General features: G+C 40.4%; 1 protein-coding gene across 3 annotated transcripts in view; it reads left to right on the top strand.

The window, feature by feature from the left end:
* LOC117669264 (uncharacterized) overlaps positions 1–21,564 on the top strand; it is a 30,223-nt gene extending 8,659 nt beyond the window's left edge. For all 3 annotated transcript variants that reach the window (XM_087876457.1, XM_087876458.1, XM_087876459.1), the window contains 6 exons: positions 5,283–5,321; positions 9,331–11,485; positions 15,928–15,966; positions 16,725–16,736; positions 17,815–17,853; positions 19,531–21,564. In XM_087876457.1, the coding sequence (XP_087732583.1) occupies positions 5,283–5,321; positions 9,331–9,816 (525 nt within the window). In that variant the 3' untranslated portion in view covers positions 9,817–11,485; positions 15,928–15,966; positions 16,725–16,736; positions 17,815–17,853; positions 19,531–21,564. The remainder of the gene's footprint in view (positions 1–5,282; positions 5,322–9,330; positions 11,486–15,927; positions 15,967–16,724; positions 16,737–17,814; positions 17,854–19,530) is intronic.
* Positions 21,565–21,609: the final 45 nt, after the last annotated feature.

Genomic DNA, 21,609 nt, shown 5'->3' with positions numbered 1-21,609 from the left:
GAGCAGATGGCAGTCATGGGCTAGGAGAGCCTTTGTACAACTTTGTGTTATGTGCCAGTTGCTATTATCCCTGATAGGAATTGCTACAGTTATTACCTTTAAAACCCCGCACAGGATGGGGCGAGGTTACGTCCATCATTTACGTCTACCAAAGGAGACTCTGGGGAAAGGAAAGAATTACGTTAGTTTTCATTGCTATCTGGCCAATAATATGCGGATCGTTTCACTTGCATGGAAAAGAGAAATGTCAAGTTATTAGAAGAGGGAGATATTCTATCTATCTATATCTTGACATCTGTTTGATACAAGGATATAGATAATCCTTGATTTATGACTATTTGTATAATGATGGTTTGAGGTTATGACAGTGCCGAAAAAATGACCTATGATCTCTCCTCAAAGTTATGACCATCACACCATCCATTAGACCAGTGACTGTGATTTAGGTGCTCGGTAAGTGGCTCACATTTACCATGGCTGCAGTGTTGTGGTCATGTGATCATGACTTGCAACTTTCCCAGCCAGTCTGCAACAAGCAAAGTCAATGGGGGAAAGTTTTGCTTAATGACTGTGATAAAAAAAAAAGAGTCAAAAAAAAGTTCCATATTGTGGTTGTGAGAATATGGAACAATATTGAAAAGGGAAATATTTTTCTCTTTCAAAACATTTAATGTATCTGCATCCCTATTACTGAATATTGTGTGAAAGAACACATTTTATATCTGGGCAATGAAGGAATTCATATATATTAAACTAAAGATGGCAATGATGATGTGGTTGGAGAAGTCAAGAGTGTTATGACATTAGTTTCCTTTTGTTTCCCTTTTAGAGTAATCTGTTGGTAAGTAGCTTTTGGTTTATTTTGTGCTATTCTGAATATTCTCCCATCTGAACAAGCACCCCGTTTATCTCCTTTCCAACTACACCAAAAGCATCTCTAACGTCCCCAGAGCATAAGCTCACCTGATGAACAAAATTGATTACATTTGCTCCCAGTTGGAACCCAAGCATGGTGAATGTCCATGTGAGATGTCCAGGGGAAGATCTTGATCAGTTACCAGTTCAATCCTGTTAGACCAGGGGTAAAATCTACTTACCTTTCCTACCGGTCCCTCCGTGCACGCTTGGATCCTCTGCACATGTGCAAACCCTTCTGCGTATGTGCAGAGGGTAAAAAACAGGTTACTTCCTAGTGAAAACCAGGAAGTAACAATGTCTGGGCAGGTGTGCAGAGCCTCATGCTGATGCCGCTACCAGTTCTCTGAACCACCCACCACCGCCGCTACAGGTTCGCCCGAACCACTGCGAACAGGTAGCATTTCACCCCTGTGTTAGACCCAATGAAATGAACAGGGTACTCAAGGCTCTCAGCGCAGTCATCTGTCGATTAGATCATTGACCCTCCTGGTTGGTGAAAGCCACCAGGATGATGACTTTTAGGTGGGTTCAAGCAGAGATGAATTCTTTACTGCAGGAGGGGACAGTTCTGGGGGCTTTTAAGGAGGCCATTAAAGAGCCCTTTGGACCCATTTTCCACAGAAAAGAAAATACCGGAAGCCACAAAACCTGGGTGGGAGAGGCCAACGCAACGTCACTCATTTCCATCAGTCACATGACCCCCTAGCCACGCCTACCCAACTGGTCATCAGGGCAGAGAACCGGTTGTTGAAAAGCACCGGGAACCTCAAAACCCTTTTGACATCTCTCTCTCCCTCCCTCCCCCCTCTCCCTCTCTCCCCCCTCTCTCTGCCTCTCTCTCTCCCACTCTTTCTGTATCTCTCTGTCTCTGCCCCGGCCACTTCTCCATTTCCCGTCATTGTCCTTATCTTTTCAGGCCAGGCAAGGAGGGACTGGGAGGGGAGAGCAAGGGGCGGGGCCAGCCAGTGGTGGGATCACCTGACAGGGAGCCGCAGCAGAGGGCCCAAAGAGCCGCATGTGGCTCTGGAGCCCCAGGTTGGTGACACTCAGAATAATGCAACTATCCTTTTTCTCCTTAACCTCTCATCAGCCTTCAATACCATCAACCACAGTATCATTTTGGGCCAGCTACAGGGTTCAGGGCTGAGCACTATTGCACTGGTTTGGCTCCTTTCTCCAAGTTTGGCTCTAATCGGTGTTGATAGGGAGTTAGTGACCCAGCCCACAACCACTGTTTTATGGCATGCCGCAGGGCTCAGTACTCTTTCTACTTCTTTTGAACAAGTAATGAAGCTGTTGGGTGAGACCATTCACCACCATGGGTTGAGGTATCATCAGTATGTGGTTATGCTCAACTTTATATCTCCACCTCTGGTGATCCAAGTGATGGTGCTGCTGCCCTCCCACAGTGTCTGGAGGCTTTGAGGGGCTGGATGGTTTCAATTGAACCCTGCCCAGACAAATGGCTTTGTATGGATGGAATTGCAATATCTGGGACTTCAACAACCTTAATTTTGGATGGGATTGTACTACCCCAGAGAGACCCAAGCCATGACTTGGGGTTCTCCTGCACTTGTGACTCCTGATTGAAGAGCAGGTGGCAGTCATGGGCTAGGAGAGCCTTTGTACAACTTTGTGTTATGGCCAGTTGCTTTTATCCCTAATCAGGAATTGCTGTGGTCACTCAAGCCCTGGTCATCTCACATTTGACCTACTGCAATGCACTCTACATGGTGTTAAACGTAAGCTTTCAGAAGCAACAACTGATGCAGAGTGCAACAGCATAGCCATTCTTGGGACCCCTAGAATGTGCCATTTTACACCACTGCTTCATGAACTGCACTGGCTGCTGGTTTGCTTCCTGGTGCAATTCACTTTTTTAAAAAAGTTCTTTATTTTTTTTATTTTTTTACAAACATATTACATCAATGCATGAACAGTGTGACACCTGAGTGTCATACATTCTAGTACAAATAAACCTAGTAAAATTAGTCATGGTTATTATATTCAATCAACTTATGTATTTCTAATAATGATACACAACTATAATAAGTTGCAATCTATCAATGTTCAATTATTCCTTGTTTTCTCTTATTGTTACTTTTATTTTATTATATTACAGTGTCTACCCTAACATTTCCCTTCTCTTATTTCTATCACTTATTCTAACTTTTAGTCATGTCACCTTTAACTAAAAAACATTTTCTTTCTATCCTACCTAACTTCTCATCATGGCACCTACCTGAAAAGAAAAGAAAAGAGCGAGAGAAAAGCAAAAGCAGAGCAGAGCAACGACAAAGAAAAGAAATCATCGATCCATCATCTCTTGCTCGCTTCGATACTTTAGTTGCTATGGTTTTTTTTAATTTGCCTCCCACATTCCTCTGTAGGATCTTTATCTCTGTCTATAACTGCTTCTTGACTATTCAATCTAGGTATTTCTCCCACCTCTACCCTCTTCCACTGCCTAATTTCCAAGATTTCTACCCGAGCCCCTATCACCCTTACAAAGGTATCTTCCAACTCTCTTAATACATTTTTCCCCTGGTTTAATTCATCAATCACTGTTATTTCCATTGTTGTCTCCTCCTTGTCTTCTTCTTCCTTCATTTCTTCTGTTGACTCCTCCCTTTCCTAGGCATCTTGATCTTTACTCATCATCCCTCGTATGCTTCTTTCCATTTTTTCCATGACTTCCTTAAATCCTTTCTCCATGATGTCTTTTGTATTTTGAAAAAGTAAAGCCATCTCCTTCAAAATTCCATTCATTTCTTCCTTAAAAAGCATCTTATTTTATTTGAAAGAATCCAACTTTTGTCCAACAGTCCAAAAACTATTTATTCAGTCTTGAAGTTGCCCTTCAAGAAATATACTAGTCCCAGTTCTTTCTGTCCCATAGGTTAACAGTCAATTATATTTAAGTAATGCCAGAGGTTGTCAAAAGCCTTTTTGCATCTCCTTTACAAGTTCAATCTTCTAACATAAGATTCAGGGGTCCCTTTAGTTAAAAAACCTCCTGATTTTCATATTTGGGTCTCCAGTAAACGTAGGGTAGTTTAAAGTTATTTTCAGACCTGCTATTTCCCCTTTCAGCAGCAGATGGCACTCTAAGGTTAAATTTCAATATTGCAACAATTTCAGCATTCTTTTACTCATAGGAGAATTATAAAATTAGAATAACTTTTCTAAGTAAAAGATTCCAGGATTCTAAAATGCCTTCCCAGTACCACATCTTCCCAGCTTAAGAATCCAATTTTCCATATATTTCAAAGTTTATTATTTTCTCTCCTATACCCTTCACTTCCAGTCTGGCAATTACTCAGAGTGCTCAAATGCCGCTTAAACAGATAATTGTGGCCAAATAGTTCTAAATTGTTCCTTGGGGTTAAATTTAAAGCAAAAGGAAAATCCTCTCCCCCAGTTCCAGTCACTGTTCACCTACTTCGCTCCAGCACCAGTCTTAGATATTCATCTGTTGTCCCAGCTTTGTAGCAGCCATCTTTAGCTGCCTCTTCTTGCCATGGCTGAGAGGGAAAAAGAACCACGGGCCGGACAGGAGAGCTACGACTCTCCTCAACCTCACAGGGTGCCCCTCTTTGCTTCACCGCCCCTACAGGGCAGCTTTGGCTCCCTCCAGAGCCGACAAACAGAAAGAATTCAGCACAGGAAACATGGAAACTCATTCCTCTGTGTCTGAAAAATGCCGCAGTGTTAACCAGAAGTCTTCCTGGTGCAATTCAAGGAGTTGGGTATTACCTTTAAAACCCCACACGGCATGGGTCCAGGTTACGTCAGGTTCTTTCTTTTCAGAAAGAAACTGAAGGAGACTTTGGGGATGAAAAGAGTTACGTTAGTTTTCATTACTATCTGGCCAATAATATGCTGATCACTTCACTTGCATGGAAAAGAGAAATGTGAAGTTATTAGAGGAGAGAGATATTCTATCCATCTATATTTGGACATCTGTTTGATACAAGCATACAGGTAATCCTTTCTTTAGTGATGGTTATGGTTATGTGATCATGACTTGCAACTTTCCCAGCCAGTCTGCAACAAGCAAAGTCAATAGGGGAAAGTTTTGCTTAATGACTGCGATAAAAAAAGTCACCAAAAAAAAAAAAGAAGTTCCATATTGTGGTTGTGAGAATGTGGAACAATATTGAAAAGGGAAATATTTTTCTCTTTCAAAACATTTAATATGTCTGCATGTCTTTCATCCCTATTACTGCATGTTGCGTGAAAGAACGCATATTATATCAGGGCAATGAAGGAATTCATATATATTACTCTAAAGATGGCAAAGAGGAGGTGATTGGAGAAGTCATGAGTGCTATGACAATAGTTTTCTTTTGTTTCCCTTTTAGGGTGGAATGATGGGTGGTGGAGGAGGAGGTGCAAATCCGGTAAGTAGCTTTTGTTTGATTTTGTGCTATTCTGAATATTCTTCCATCTGAACACGCACCCCATTTATCTTTCTTCCACCTACACCAAAAGCATCTCTAAAGTCCCCAGAGCATAAGCTCACCTGATGAACAAAGTTGATTACATTAGTTCCTAGTTGGAATCCAAGCATGGTGCAGGTCCATGTGAGCTGTCTGGGGGAAGATCTTGACCAGTTATATGGGTACAGTTTGATCCTGTTGGACCCAATGAAATGGAAAGGGACCTCAATGCTATCAGTGCAGCCACCTGTCAATTAGATCATTGACACGCTTGGTTGGTGAAAGCCACCAGGACAATGTCTTGTTAAGTGGGTTCAAGCAGAGATAAATTCTTCAGTGCAGGAGGAAACTTTTCAAGGACTTGGTTATTACCTTTAAAATCCTGCATGGCATTGGTCCAGGTTAACTGATGAACCATCTCACCCCATATTCCCAATAGGGGAGCATCTGATTGGAGGTGGTTGATAAATTAATAGAACATCCCCCACACATCCTTACACATCCTACTTCTTACCCATTTTTTAATTGTAACATTACTTTTGAGTGTAATTCTATTTTTATTGTTTTTAGAAATATTTAGCTTTTATGACTTAATTGCTTTTAATGTTGTTAGCAAGATGGCTGCCAAATAAATAAATAAAAATAAATAAACAAACAAACAAACAAATAACTCCCTTAAAAATAGATATAGTGCCACATTGGGGTGAAAATTCCTCCTGAGACTGAGCAGCTAAGGGAGGGGGAATTTAGATCTGAACCATGGATGGGAACATGGGGAATATGACAAATGATGACATGTGCACGATGATGTGTTCTTGTTGCAGTGAATTGTTCATAATTTAGATGATTATGAAATTAGGTGTAACATCATTTTTGCACCTTCAGGATATGTTGATGCCCCTTGTCTTCCTGGAGCACAGGGTTGAACATTATTTTCATACCTCATGCCCCATGCAGTCATATCTCCTGTAGATTTCAGGATCCCTTTTTGGAAAAACACATTTTAAGGCCTGGAAAGAGAAAACATGAGAGAGAAGCTGAGAGTTATTCTTGCCGAATTCACTAAAGCCGTGATGGCGAACCTATGGTACGTATGCCACAGGTGGCATGCGTAGCCATATAGGTATGCACGTACCAGTATAGCTGATTTTGGGGCCTTGTGGGCCCGCCAGAAGTAGGGAAACAGGCTGTTTCCTGCCTCCTGAGGGCCTCAGAGGGTGGTGGGGAAGGCCCGTTTTTTTTTTTTTTTTTTATTGAAAAGGTTTTCAAATACAAATTTTTCCCCCTTTTCCCCCCCCTCCCCCCCTCCCTAACCCCCCCTCCCCACCCTTCCCCCCCTGTGACTTCTTCGTAACAAAAAAAAAAACCCTAATTCATAACAGATTACTTACTCCCTCCTCAAAATACTGACCTTTACTTACTAAAAGTATTATAAATCCCCCTTTATCCATACATTTCAGAAAAGAAGAAGAGAAAAAAAACAAAAAAAAAAAACAAACACATTATACTATAACTATTATAAAATAACTTCTAATTTAGCATAATAGTGTTTTATATCTATACATTATTGCAACAATTCAAAACCACCTTCCACTTTAAAACTATACGATAAGTCCTACTTTAATAACATTTCAAAGCGGGCTCCCCATAAAATCTAATTTAACATTTATTCCACTCTATCCATTTCCTCCACTCCCCTAAATGTATCACTTAAAAATCCCTTTTCTTAAACTAATCAGTCTGTAGCTAGCTTATTCACCCACTGTCTTACAAATTTACCATACACAACAATTCTTGATATCTTTAATTCACTGCCCACACTACTTAAAAATATATATATATATATATATATTCCATTATATCTAAATAAAAAAAGAAAAGACAATAACTTTAAATTTATAGTCCATATAATATCTTCTTGAAGTCTTTCCACTGGATTGTTAAAACCAACATCCATAATAGGGTAACATAGCTTGCTGATGCAACAGTTTATTCAAGATCTCCAATCATATCTGCCCCCATCAGTAGTAAACATCTTCTTATATATATAAAAGTAAAAACAACCACCCGAGTGACATTATAATTATATTCCATATAATAATAATTGTGGGTTTCATCAGGATTATTAATTTCCATCATCGTATTGGGTAACAACCCGATCTTCTGCATGTCCCAATGTGATTCTCTTGCCTTATAATTCAAGATAATTATAATATATTTATCAACACAAAAAGAAGTTTCAAAGTAGATAATTCAAAACCATCAATTTGAGGCTCTTTCCATGTCCCAAAATTACGGCAATGCAGAGATCTGCCACTATCCTCAGGATGATATTGACCAATATGTCGCCTCCTCTATGTTTTCACATAATCATTCATATTTTAAAATCACTGGCTTCACTGTTGCTTGGATTAGAAATTTCTATTTTTGTACAACCTATTTCTTTTTTTGTTTTCTTTTTGTGGGTTTGACTTCCATCCTAATTTTTTGTGTCTCGCATTTCTTTTTTATCCCTTGTATATCCTCTAATTGGTTTCCATGCTTGTCCTTGCCTTGATAAGTCATCACATTAAAATCAGATGGCACTTCTCTCAAATTTGTAGATAATCCAGCTGGGGTATCCGATAAATCCAAAGGCAATTTATCTGGTACAGTCTCTGTCTTTAGTTCCAGCTCCTTCTGCTTATCCTGTATTATATCTGAAGACGTTAAATTCATTTTCAACCTATTTTGATAAAATTCTTCCGCTCTTTCAACAGTATTTAACTGGTATCTTTCTCCTTGATATCTCAATATAATACCAACTGGGACGTCCCACCGGAATTGAATATTTCTCCTTTTTAACTCAGACACCAGAAAGCCAAATTTCTTCCTTTCCATTAATATCTTAGGTGGGAGTTCCTTGTAAATCCAAATCTTTCTTCCATACAATTGCAAATTAGAATTGAAGGAATTTTGCACAATTTTATTCCTAATTTCTTTATCTGAAAAATAGATTACCACATCTCTAGGCAATTGCCTTTGCTTGGCAGTCCAGGAGTTTATTCGATAAGCTCTGTCAATCCTACAAAACACTTCCTCAGGTTGAATCTTTAAAATCCCAGCTAGAAATTCAGAAGATATTTTCCTTAAGTCATCTCTGTTATTTTCCTGCAAACCTCTAAGTCTTATTGCATATTCTGTGAAATTATATTGTATCTTTAGAACCTCTTTTTCAATCCTCTGTTGCAGATTTTCTACATTACCAGACTTTTGGTCAGCATCCATTTTAAATTTTTCTTCTGAACTATAATCCTGAATATTTAACAAATCATTTTCAATTTTTTGAATTCTATTGTCCAATTTATCTTGAATTTCATCCATTTTTGACTCTAGTAAATTAGTATTTGTATCCAACCGAATCATGAATTCTGACACTTTTAAAATTTTTTGCTGCAAAAAGTCAAACTTGGATTTCACCAGTTCCTTAGTTTCCTGCTTAAATTTTTCAAGTTGCTGATTCACAATCTCATCCCTTCTTTCAATCTCCTCTAAGAGAAATTAAAATCAGGTTTAGGGAAGGCCCGTTTTTTGATGTCCCCAGTTTCCAGGAGTCTGGGGAGGGCAAAAACGGCCTTCCCCATCCTCCCGGAGGCCCTCCAGAGGCTGAAAACAGGCCATTTGCAACAAGCAAACTCAATGGGGGAAAGTTTTGCTTAATGACTGTGATAAAAAAAAAGTCACAAAAAAAAGTTCCATATTGTGGTTGTGAGAATATGGAACAATATTGAAAAGGAAAATATTTTTCTCTTTCAAAACCTTTAATATGTCTGCATCTCTTTGGTCCCTATTACTGAATGTTGTGTGAAAGAACACATTTTATATCTGGGCAATGAAGGAATTCATATATATTAAACTAAAGATGGCAATGATGATGTGGTTGGAGAAGTCAAGGGAGTTATGACAATCGTTTCCTTTTGTTTCCTTTTAGGGTGGAATGTTGGTAAGTAGCTTTTGGTTTATTTTGTGCTATTCTGAATATTCTTCCATCCTTTTTCTCCTTAACCTCTCATCAGCCTTCAATACCATCAACCACAGTATCCTTTTGGGCCAACTACAGGATTCAGGGCTGAGCACTATTGCACTGGTTTGGCTCCTTTCTCCAAGTTTGGTTCTAATTGGTGTTGATAGGGAGTTAGTGGCCCAGCCCACAACCATTGCTTTATGGCATGCCACAGGGCTCAGTACTCTTTCTACTTCTTTTGATCAACTAATGAAGCTGTTGGGTGAGACCATTCACCACCATGGATTGAGGTATCATCAGTATGTGATTATGTTTCTTCCTCGAGGTTCCAAAGCCTTGTTTTGGTATCTGTCCAGTTCCCAAGCTGGCAAGTGGGCAGCTTATCCTAGGTTCCCAAGCCTAAAGTGGGTATCTTATATAGTTTCCAAGCCAAAGTCCATACCGTTTGTATGAACTGCCAAATTCCAACAATCGCTTATTTATTATTGAATTTACATTCTTTAGTGTCGCTTCTGGGAATTGATACTATCGACCTGATGATGTAACTGAAGGAGCTGGAAGCACACAAATAAGATGTGATTCTGGAACCCCAACAAACATCTTGTCTTTCAGGCCAATAAAATGAATGAGCAGGGTCTCGCGGATGCATAAATGTTACAAATGCATCATTTTGTTCGATCAAAATTTCCATGACGTTGCCTACCCACCATATTTTGTCATAAATGCAGGAAACATAACAACCGGGAAATGTGTCAGCCAATATTAAATTCGGCTCAACGTTATTGGACATTTTGGTCACAAACTTAATCGTGTCATTTGAAACGTTGCTGACAGAAGTCAAATTTGAATCAACTGGCACAAACTGGTGATGATCTCTTGAGCCAGCTATTGTGCTGCTAACTTTCCATCTTTCTTCTTGCATTATCCTCAGCGAAGAGGACACAGCAGCTTTTAATATGATTACATAGGTTATTGATGTAAAGCAGAAAGAGTGTGGTTTCTAAAATGCTGCCTTGGGGGGCACTGCTGTTAACAGATGCCAGATTTGAATGGGCCCTCCCTATTTTGACTATTTGTTGCCTGTTGGACAGGAACATGGCTATCCACTTGTGCAGGGATCCAGAGATGCCGTAAGACCTTAGTTTCAACAGTAGTTTGTCATGCACTACTGAGTCAAAGGCTTTTCAGAAGTCTATGTAAATTGCATAAATTGGGTTGCACTACCCCAGACAGACCCGGCCCATAACTTGGATTCTCCTGCACTTGTGACTCCTGATTGAAGAGCAGATGGCAGTCATGGGCTAGGAGAGCCTTTGTACAACTTTGTGTTATGTGCCAGTTGCTATTATCCCTGATAGGAATTGCTACAGTTATTACCTTTAAAACCCCGCACAGGATGGGGCGAGGTTACGTCCATCATTTACGTCTACCAAAGGAGACTCTGGGGAAAGGAAAGAATTACGTTAGTTTTCATTGCTATCTGGCCAATAATATGCAGATCGTTTCACTTGCATGGAAAAGAGAAATGTCAAGTTATTAGAAGAGGGAGATATTCTATCTATCTATATCTTGACATCTGTTTGATACAAGGATATAGATAATCCTTGATTTATGACTATTTGTATAATGATGGTTTGAGGTTATGACAGTGCCGAAAAAATGACCTATGATCTCTCCTCAAAGTTATGACCATCACACCATCCATTAGACCAGTGACTGTGATTTAGGTGCTCGGTAAGTGGCTCACATTTACCATGGCTGCAGTGTTGTGGTCATGTGATCATGACTTGCAACTTTCCCAGCCAGTCTGCAACAAGCAAAGTCAATGGGGGAAAGTTTTGCTTAATGACTGTGATAAAAAAAAAAGAGTCAAAAAAAAGTTCCATATTGTGGTTGTGAGAATATGGAACAATATTGAAAAGGGAAATATTTTTCTCTTTCAAAACATTTAATATATCTGCATCCCTATTACTGAATATTGTGTGAAAGAACACATTTTATATCTGGGCAATGAAGGAATTCATATATATTAAACTAAAGATGGCAATGATGATGTGGTTGGAGAAGTCAAGAGTGTTATGACATTAGTTTCCTTTTGTTTCCCTTTTAGAGTAATCTGTTGGTAAGTAGCTTTTGGTTTATTTTGTGCTATTCTGAATATTCTCCCATCTGAACAAGCACCCCGTTTATCTCCTTTCCACCTACACCAAAAGCATCTCTAACGTCCCCAGAGCATAAGCTCACCTGATGAACAAAATTGATTACATTTGCTCCCAGTTGGAACCCAAGCATGGTGAATGTCCATGTGAGATGTCCAGGGGAAGATCTTGATCAGTTACCAGTTCAATCCTGTTAGACCAGGGGTAAAATCTACTTACCTTTCCTACCGGTCCCTCCGTGCACGCTTGGATCCTCTGCACATGTGCAAACCCTTCTGCGCATGTGCAGAGGGTAAAAAACAGGTTACTTCCTAGTGAAAACCAGGAAGTAACAATGTCTGGGCAGGTGTGCGAAGCCTCATGCTGATGCCGCTACCAGTTCTCTGAACCACCCACCACCGCCGCTACAGGTTCGCCCGAACCACTGCGAACAGGTAGCATTTCACCCCTGTGTTAGACCCAATGAAATGAACAGGGTACTCAAGGCTCTCAGCGCAGTCATCTGTCGATTAGATCATTGACCCTCCTGGTTGGTGAAAGCCACCAGGATGATGACTTTTAGGTGGGTTCAAGCAGAGGTGAATTCTTCACTGCAGGAGGGGACAGTTCTGGGGGCTTTTAAGGAGGCCATTAAAGAGCCATTTGGACCCATTTTCCACAGAAAAGAAAATACCGGAAGCCACAAAACCTGGGTGGGAGAGGCCAATGCAACGTCACTCATTTCCATCAGTCACATGACCCCCTAGCCACGCCTACCCAACTGGTCATCAGGGCAGAGAACCGGTTGTTGAAAAGCACCGGGAACCTCAAAACCCTTTTGACATCTCTCTCTCCCTCCCTCCCCCCTCTCCCTCTCTCCCCCCTCTCTCTGCCTCTCTCTCTCCCACTCTTTCTGTATCTCTCTGTCTCTGCCCCGGCCATTTCTCCATTTCCCGTCATCGTCCTTATCTTTTCAGGCCAGGCAAGGAGGGACTGGGAGGGGAGAGCAAGGGGCGGGGCCAGCCAGTGGTGGGATCACCTGACAGGGAGCCGCAGCAGAGGGCCCAAAGAGCCGCATGTGGCTCTGGAGCCCCAGGTTGGTGACACTCAGAATAATGCAACTATCCTTTTTCTCCTTAACCTCTCATCAGCCTTCAATACCATCAACCACAGTATCATTTTGGGCCAGCTACAGGGTTCAGGGCTGAGCACTATTGCACTGGTTTGGCTCCTTTCTCCAAGTTTGGCTCTAATCGGTGTTGATAGGGAGTTAGTGACCCAGCCCACAACCACTGTTTTATGGCATGCCGCAGGGCTCAGTACTCTTTCTACTTCTTTTGAACAAGTAATGAAGCTGTTGGGTGAGACCATTCACCACCATGGGTTGAGGTATCATCAGTATGTGGTTATGCTCAACTTTATATCTCCACCTCTGGTGATCCAAGTGATGGTGCTGCTGCCCTCCCACAGTGTCTGGAGGCTTTGAGGGGCTGGATGGTTTCAATTGAACCCTGCCCAGACAAATGGCTTTGTATGGATGGAATTGCAATATCTGGGACTTCAACAACCTTAATTTTGGATGGGATTGTACTACCCCAGAGAGACCCAAGCCATGACTTGGGGTTCTCCTGCACTTGTGACTCCTGATTGAAGAGCAGGTGGCAGTCATGGGCTAGGAGAGCCTTTGTACAACTTTGTGTTATGGCCAGTTGCTTTTATCCCTAATCAGGAATTGCTGTGGTCACTCAAGCCCTGGTCATCTCACATTTGACCTACTGCAATGCACTCTACATGGTGTTAAACGTAAGCTTTCAGAAGCAACAACTGATGCAGAGTGCAACAGCATAGCCATTCTTGGGACCCCTAGAATGTGCCATTTTACACCACTGCTTCATGAACTGCACTGGCTGCTGGTTTGCTTCCTGGTGCAATTCACTTTTTTAAAAAAGTTCTTTATTTTTTTTATTTTTTTACAAACATATTACATCAATGCATGAACAGTGTGACACCTGAGTGTCATACATTCTAGTACAAATAAACCTAGTAAAATTAGTCATGGTTATTATATTCAATCAACTTATGTATTTCTAATAATGATACACAACTATAATAAGTTGCAATCTATCAATGTTCAATTATTCCTTGTTTTCTCTTATTGTTACTTTTATTTTATTATATTACAGTGTCTACCCTAACATTTCCCTTCTCTTATTTCTATCACTTATTCTAACTTTTAGTCATGTCACCTTTAACTAAAAAACATTTTCTTTCTATCCTACCTAACTTCTCATCATGGCACCTACCTGAAAAGAAAAGAAAAGAGCGAGAGAAAAGCAAAAGCAGAGCAGAGCAACGACAAAGAAAAGAAATCATCGATCCATCATCTCTTGCTCGCTTCGATACTTTAGTTGCTATGGTTTTTTTTAATTTGCCTCCCACATTCCTCTGTAGGATCTTTATCTCTGTCTATAACTGCTTCTTGACTATTCAATCTAGGTATTTCTCCCACCTCTACCCTCTTCCACTGCCTAATTTCCAAGATTTCTACCCGAGCCCCTATCACCCTTACAAAGGTATCTTCCAACTCTCTTAATACATTTTTCCCCTGGTTTAATTCATCAATCACTGTTATTTCCATTGTTGTCTCCTCCTTGTCTTCTTCTTCCTTCATTTCTTCTGTTGACTCCTCCCTTTCCTAGGCATCTTGATCTTTACTCATCATCCCTCGTATGCTTCTTTCCATTTTTTCCATGACTTCCTTAAATCCTTTCTCCATGATGTCTTTTGTATTTTGAAAAAGTAAAGCCATCTCCTTCAAAATTCCATTCATTTCTTCCTTAAAAAGCATCTTATTTTATTTGAAAGAATCCAACTTTTGTCCAACAGTCCAAAAACTATTTATTCAGTCTTGAAGTTGCCCTTCAAGAAATATACTAGTCCCAGTTCTTTCTGTCCCATAGGTTAACAGTCAATTATATTTAAGTAATGCCAGAGGTTGTCAAAAGCCTTTTTGCATCTCCTTTACAAGTTCAATCTTCTAACATAAGATTCAGGGGTCCCTTTAGTTAAAAAACCTCCTGATTTTCATATTTGGGTCTCCAGTAAACGTAGGGTAGTTTAAAGTTATTTTCAGACCTGCTATTTCCCCTTTCAGCAGCAGATGGCACTCTAAGGTTAAATTTCAATATTGCAACAATTTCAGCATTCTTTTACTCATAGGAGAATTATAAAATTAGAATAACTTTTCTAAGTAAAAGATTCCAGGATTCTAAAATGCCTTCCCAGTACCACATCTTCCCAGCTTAAGAGTCCAATTTTCCATATATTTCAAAGTTTATTATTTTCTCTCCTACACCCTTCACTTCCAGTCTGGCAATTACTCAGAGTGCTCAAATGCAGCTTAAACAGATAATTGTGGCCAAATAGTTCTAAATTGTTCCTTGGGGTTAAATTTAAAGCAAAAGGAAAATCCTCTCCCCCAGTTCCAGTCACTGTTCACCTACTTCGCTCCAGCACCAGTCTTAGATGTTCATCTGTTGTCCCAGCTTTGTAGCAGCCATCTTTAGCTGCCTCTTCTTGCCATGGCTGAGAGGGAAAAAGAACCACGGGCCGGACAGGAGAGCTACGACTCTCCTCAACCTCACAGGGTGCCCCTCTTTGCTTCACCGCCCCTACAGGGCAGCTTTGGCTCCCTCCAGAGCCGACAAACAGAAAGAATTCAGCACAGGAAACATGGAAACTCATTCCTCTGTGTCTGAAAAATGCCGCAGTGTTAACCAGAAGTCTTCCTGGTGCAATTCAAGGAGTTGGGTATTACCTTTAAAACCCCACACGGCATGGGTCCAGGTTACGTCAGGTTCTTTCTTTTCAGAAAGAAACTGAAGGAGACTTTGGGGATGAAAAGAGTTACGTTAGTTTTCATTACTATCTGGCCAATAATATGCTGATCACTTCACTTGCATGGAAAAGAGAAATGTGAAGTTATTAGAGGAGAGAGATATTCTATCCATCTATATTTGGACATCTGTTTGATACAAGCATACAGGTAATCCTTTCTTTAGTGATGGTTATGGTTATGTGATCATGACTTGCAACTTTCCCAGCCAGTCAGCAACAAGCAAAGTCAATAGGGGAAAGTTTTGCTTAATGACTGCGATAAAAAAAGTCACCCCCCCCAAAAAAAAAAGTTCCATATTGTGGTTGTGAGAATGTGGAACAATATTGAAAAGGGAAATATTTTTCTCTTTCAAAACATTTAATATGTCTGCATCTCTTTGGTCCCTATTACTCCACGTTGCGTGAAAGAACGCATATTATATCAGGGCAATGAAGGAATTCATATATATTACTCTAAAGATGGCAAAGATGAGTTGATTGGAAAAGTCATGAGTGCTATGACAATAGTTTTCTTTTGTTTCCTTTTTAGGGTGGAATGATGGGTGGTGGAGGAGGAGGTGCAAAGCCGGTAAGTAGCTTTTGTTTGATTTTGTGCTATTCTGAATATTCTTCCATCTGAACAAGCACCCCATTTATCTTTCTTCCACCTACACCAAAAGCATCTCTAAAGTCCCCAGAGCATAAGCTCACCTGATGAACAAAGTTGATTACATTAGTTCCTAGTTGGAATCCAAGCATGGTGCAGGTCCATGTGCGCTGTCTGGGGGAAGATCTTGACCAGTTATATGGGTACAGTTTGATCCTGTTGGACCCAATGAAATGGAAAGGGAGCCATCACTGTCCTATACCATTTCAGACAATTGGTTGTTCAGTCTCTTCTTAAAACCTCCAGTGTTGAAGTACCCAAAACTCTTGAAGACAACCCTGGAAAAGTTGGTTATTTGTTCTCATTGTTAGGAAATTTCTCCTTAATTCCAGAATATCCCCTGTAGATTTCTAAAAAAGTTGCAATATCTGGGACTTCAACAATCTTAATTTTGGATGCGGTTGCATTACCCCAGACAGACCCAGCCCGTAACTGGGTCACAAAAAACAGTTCCATATTGTGGTTGTGAGAATATGGAACAATATTGAAAAGGGAAATATTTTTCTCTTTCAAAACATTTAATATATCTGCATCCCTATTACTGAATGTTGTGTGAAAGAACACATTTTATATCTGGGCAATGAAGGAATTCATATATATTAAACTAAAGATGGCAATGATGATGTGGTTGGAGAAGTCATGAGTGCTATGACAATAGTTTCCTTTTGTTTCCCTTTTAGGGTGGAATGTTCGTAAGTAGCTTTTGGTTTATTGTGTGCTATTCTGAATATTCTCCCATCTGAACAAGCACCCCGTTTATCTCCTTTCCACCTACACCAAAAGCATCTCTAACGTCCCCAGAGCATAAGCTCACCTGATGAACAAAATTGATTACATTTGCTCCCAGTTGGAACCCAAGCATGGTGAATGTCCATGTGAGATGTCCAGGGGAAGATCTTGATCAGTTACCAGTTCAATCCTGTTAGACCAGGGGTAAAATCTACTTACCTTTCCTACCGATTCCTCCGTGCACGCTTGGATCCTCTGCACATGTGCAAACCCTTCTGCGTATGTGCATAGGGTAAAAAACAGGTTACTTCCTAGTGAAAACCAGGAAGTAACAATGTCTGGGCAGGTGTGCGAAGCCTCATGCTGATGCCGCTACCAGTTCTCTGAACCACCCACCACCGCCACTACCGGTTCATCTGAACCATTACGAACCGGTAGCATTTCACCCCTGTGTTAGACCCAATGAAATGAACAGGGTACTCAATGCTATCAGTGCAGTCATCTGTCAATTAGCTCATTGACCCTCCTGGTTGATGAAAGCCAAATAAATAAATAAAAATAAATAAACAAATAAATAAACAAATAACTTCCTTAAAAATAGATCTAGTGCCACATTGGGGTGAAAATTCCTCCTGAGACTAAGCAGCTAAGGGAGGGGGGATTTAGATCTGAACCATGGATGGTTATGGTTATGTGATCATGACTTGCAACTTTCCCAGCCAGTCTGCAACAAGCAAAGTCAATAGGGGAAAGTTTTGCTTAATGACTGCGATAAAAAAAGTCACCAAAAAAAAAAAAGAAGTTCCATATTGTGGTTGTGAGAATGTGGAACAATATTGAAAAGGGAAATATTTTTCTCTTTCAAAACATTTAATATGTCTGCATGTCTTTCATCCCTATTACTGCATGTTGCGTGAAAGAACGCATATTATATCAGGGCAATGAAGGAATTCATATATATTACTCTAAAGATGGCAAAGAGGAGGTGATTGGAGAAGTCATGAGTGCTATGACAATAGTTTTCTTTTGTTTCCCTTTTAGGGTGGAATGATGGGTGGTGGAGGAGGAGGTGCAAATCCGGTAAGTAGCTTTTGTTTGATTTTGTGCTATTCTGAATATTCTTCCATCTGAACACGCACCCCATTTATCTTTCTTCCACCTACACCAAAAGCATCTCTAAAGTCCCCAGAGCATAAGCTCACCTGATGAACAAAGTTGATTACATTAGTTCCTAGTTGGAATCCAAGCATGGTGCAGGTCCATGTGAGCTGTCTGGGGGAAGATCTTGACCAGTTATATGGGTACAGTTTGATCCTGTTGGACCCAATGAAATGGAAAGGGACCTCAATGCTATCAGTGCAGCCACCTGTCAATTAGATCATTGACACGCTTGGTTGGTGAAAGCCACCAGGACAATGTCTTGTTAAGTGGGTTCAAGCAGAGATAAATTCTTCAGTGCAGGAGGAAACTTTTCAAGGACTTGGTTATTACCTTTAAAATCCTGCATGGCATTGGTCCAGGTTAACTGATGAACCATCTCACCCCATATTCCCAATAGGGGAGCATCTGATTGGAGGTGGTTGATAAATTAATAGAACATCCCCCACACATCCTTACACATCCTACTTCTTACCCATTTTTTAATTGTAACATTACTTTTGAGTGTAATTCTATTTTTATTGTTTTTAGAAATATTTAGCTTTTATGACTTAATTGCTTTTAATGTTGTTAGCAAGATGGCTGCCAAATAAATAAATAAAAATAAATAAACAAACAAACAAACAAATAACTCCCTTAAAAATAGATATAGTGCCACATTGGGGTGAAAATTCCTCCTGAGACTGAGCAGCTAAGGGAGGGGGAATTTAGATCTGAACCATGGATGGGAACATGGGGAATATGACAAATGATGACATGTGCACGATGATGTGTTCTTGTTGCAGTGAATTGTTCATAATTTAGATGATTATGAAATTAGGTGTAACATCATTTTTGCACCTTCAGGATATGTTGATGCCCCTTGTCTTCCTGGAGCACAGGGTTGAACATTATTTTCATACCTCATGCCCCATGCAATCATATCTCCTGTAGATTTCAGGATCCCTTTTTGGAAAAACACATTTTAAGGCCTGGAAAGAGAAAACATGAGAGAGAAGCTGAGAGTTATTCTTGCCGAATTCACTAAAGCCGTGATGGCGAACCTATGGTACGTATGCCACAGGTGGCATGTGTAGCCATATCGGTATGCACGTACCAGTATAGCTGATTTTGGGGCCTTGTGGGCCCGCCAGAAGTAGGGAAACAGGCTGTTTCCTGCCTCCTGAGGGCCTCAGAGGGTGGTGGGGAAGGCCCGTTTTTTCATGTCCCCAGGTTCCAGGAGTCTGGGGAGGGCAAAAACGGCCTTCCCCATCCTCCCGGAGGCCCTCCAGAGGCCGAAAACAGGCCATTTGCAACAAGCAAACTCAATGGGGGAAAGTTTTGCTTAATGACTGTGATAAAAAAAAAGTCACAAAAAAAAGTTCCATATTGTGGTTGTGAGAATATGGAACAATATTGAAAAGGAAAATATTTTTCTCTTTCAAAACCTTTAATATGTCTGCATCTCTTTGGTCCCTATTACTGAATGTTGTGTGAAAGAACACATTTTATATCTGGGCAATGAAGGAATTCATATATATTAAACTAAAGATGGCAATGATGATGTGGTTGGAGAAGTCAAGGGAGTTATGACAATCGTTTCCTTTTGTTTCCTTTTAGGGTGGAATGTTGGTAAGTAGCTTTTGGTTTATTTTGTGCTATTCTGAATATTCTTCCATCCTTTTTCTCCTTAACCTCTCATCAGCCTTCAATACCATCAACCACAGTATCCTTTTGGGCCAACTACAGGATTCAGGGCTGAGCACTATTGCACTGGTTTGGCTCCTTTCTCCAAGTTTGGTTCTAATTGGTGTTGATAGGGAGTTAGTGGCCCAGCCCACAACCATTGCTTTATGGCATGCCACAGGGCTCAGTACTCTTTCTACTTCTTTTGAACAACTAATGAAGCTGTTGGGTGAGACCATTCACCACCATGGATTGAGGTATCATCAGTATGTGATTATGTTTCTTCCTCGAGGTTCCAAAGCCTTGTTTTGGTATCTGTCCAGTTCCCAAGCTGGCAAGTGGGCAGCTTATCCTAGGTTCCCAAGCCTAAAGTGGGTATCTTATATAGTTTCCAAGCCAAAGTCCATACCGTTTGTATGAACTGCCAAATTCCAACAATCGCTTATTTATTATTGAATTTACATTCTTTAGTGTCGCTTCTGGGAATTGATACTATCGACCTGATGATGTAACTGAAGGAGCTGGAAGCACACAAATAAGATGTGATTCTGGAACCCCAACAAACATCTTGTCTTTCAGGCCAATAAAATGAATGAGCAGGGTCTCGCGGATGCATAAATGTTAGGAATGCATCATTGTGTTTGATCAAAATTTCCATGATGTTGCCTACCCACCATATTTTGTCATAAATGCAGGAAACATAACAACCGGGAAATGTGTCAGCCAATATTAAATTCGGCTCGACGTTATTGGACATTTTGGTCACAAACTTAATCGTGTCATTTGAAACGTTGCTGACAGAAGTCAAATTTGAATCAACTGGCACAAACTGGTGATGATCTCTTGAGCCAGCTATTGTGCTGCTAACTTTCCATCTTTCTTCTTGCATTATCCTCAGCGAAGAGGACACAGCAGCTTTTAATATGATTACATAGGTTATTGATGTAAAGCAGAAAGAGTGTGGTTTCTAAAATGCTGCCTTGGGGGGCACTGCTGTTAACAGATGCCAGATTTGAATGGGCCCTCCCTATTTTGACTATTTGTTGCCTGTTGGACAGGAACATGGCTATCCACTTGTGCAGGGATCCAGAGATGCCGTAAGACCTTAGTTTCAACAGTAGTTTGTCATGCACTACTGAGTCAAAGGCTTTTCAGAAGTCTATGTAAATTGCATAAATTGGGTTGCACTACCCCAGACAGACCCGGCCCATAACTTGGATTCTCCTGCACTTGTGACTCCTGATTGAAGAGCAGATGGCAGTCATGGGCTAGGAGAGCCTTTGTACAACTTTGTGTTATGTGCCAGTTGCTATTATCCCTGATAGGAATTGCTACAGTTATTACCTTTAAAACCCCGCACAGGATGGGGCGAGGTTACGTCCATCATTTATGTCTACCAAAGGAGACTCTGGGGAAAGGAAAGAATTACGTTAGTTTTCATTGCTATCTGGCCAATAATATGCGGATCGTTTCACTTGCATGGAAAAGAGAAATGTCAAGTTATTAGAGGAGGGAGATATTCTATCTATCTATATCTTGACATCTGTTTGATACAAGGATATAGATAATCCTTGATTTATGACTATTTGTATAATGATGGTTTGAGGTTATGACAGTGCCGAAAAAATGACCTATGATCTCTCCTCAAAGTTATGACCATCGCACCATCCATTAGACCAGTGACTGTGATTTATGTGCTCGGTAACTGGCTCACATTTACCATGGCTGCAATGTTGTGGTCATGTGATCATGACGTGCAACTTTCCCAGCCAGTCTGCAACAAGCAAAGTCAATGGGGGAAAGTTTTGCTTAATGACTGTGATAAAAAAAAAAGAGTCAAAAAAAAGTTCCATATTGTGGTTGTGAGAATATGGAACAATATTGAAAAGGGAAATATTTTTCTCTTTCAAAACATTTAATATATCTGCATCCCTATTACTGAATATTGTGTGAAAGAACACATTTTATATCTGGGCAATGAAGGAATTCATATATATTAAACTAAAGATGGCA

This window comes from Pantherophis guttatus, chromosome 10, assembly GCF_059756535.1.
Source record: "Pantherophis guttatus breed Tessera chromosome 10, ASM5975653v1, whole genome shotgun sequence".
Taxonomy (NCBI): domain Eukaryota; kingdom Metazoa; phylum Chordata; class Lepidosauria; order Squamata; family Colubridae; genus Pantherophis; species Pantherophis guttatus.
This window is presented reverse-complemented; position numbering and strand designations above follow the sequence as displayed.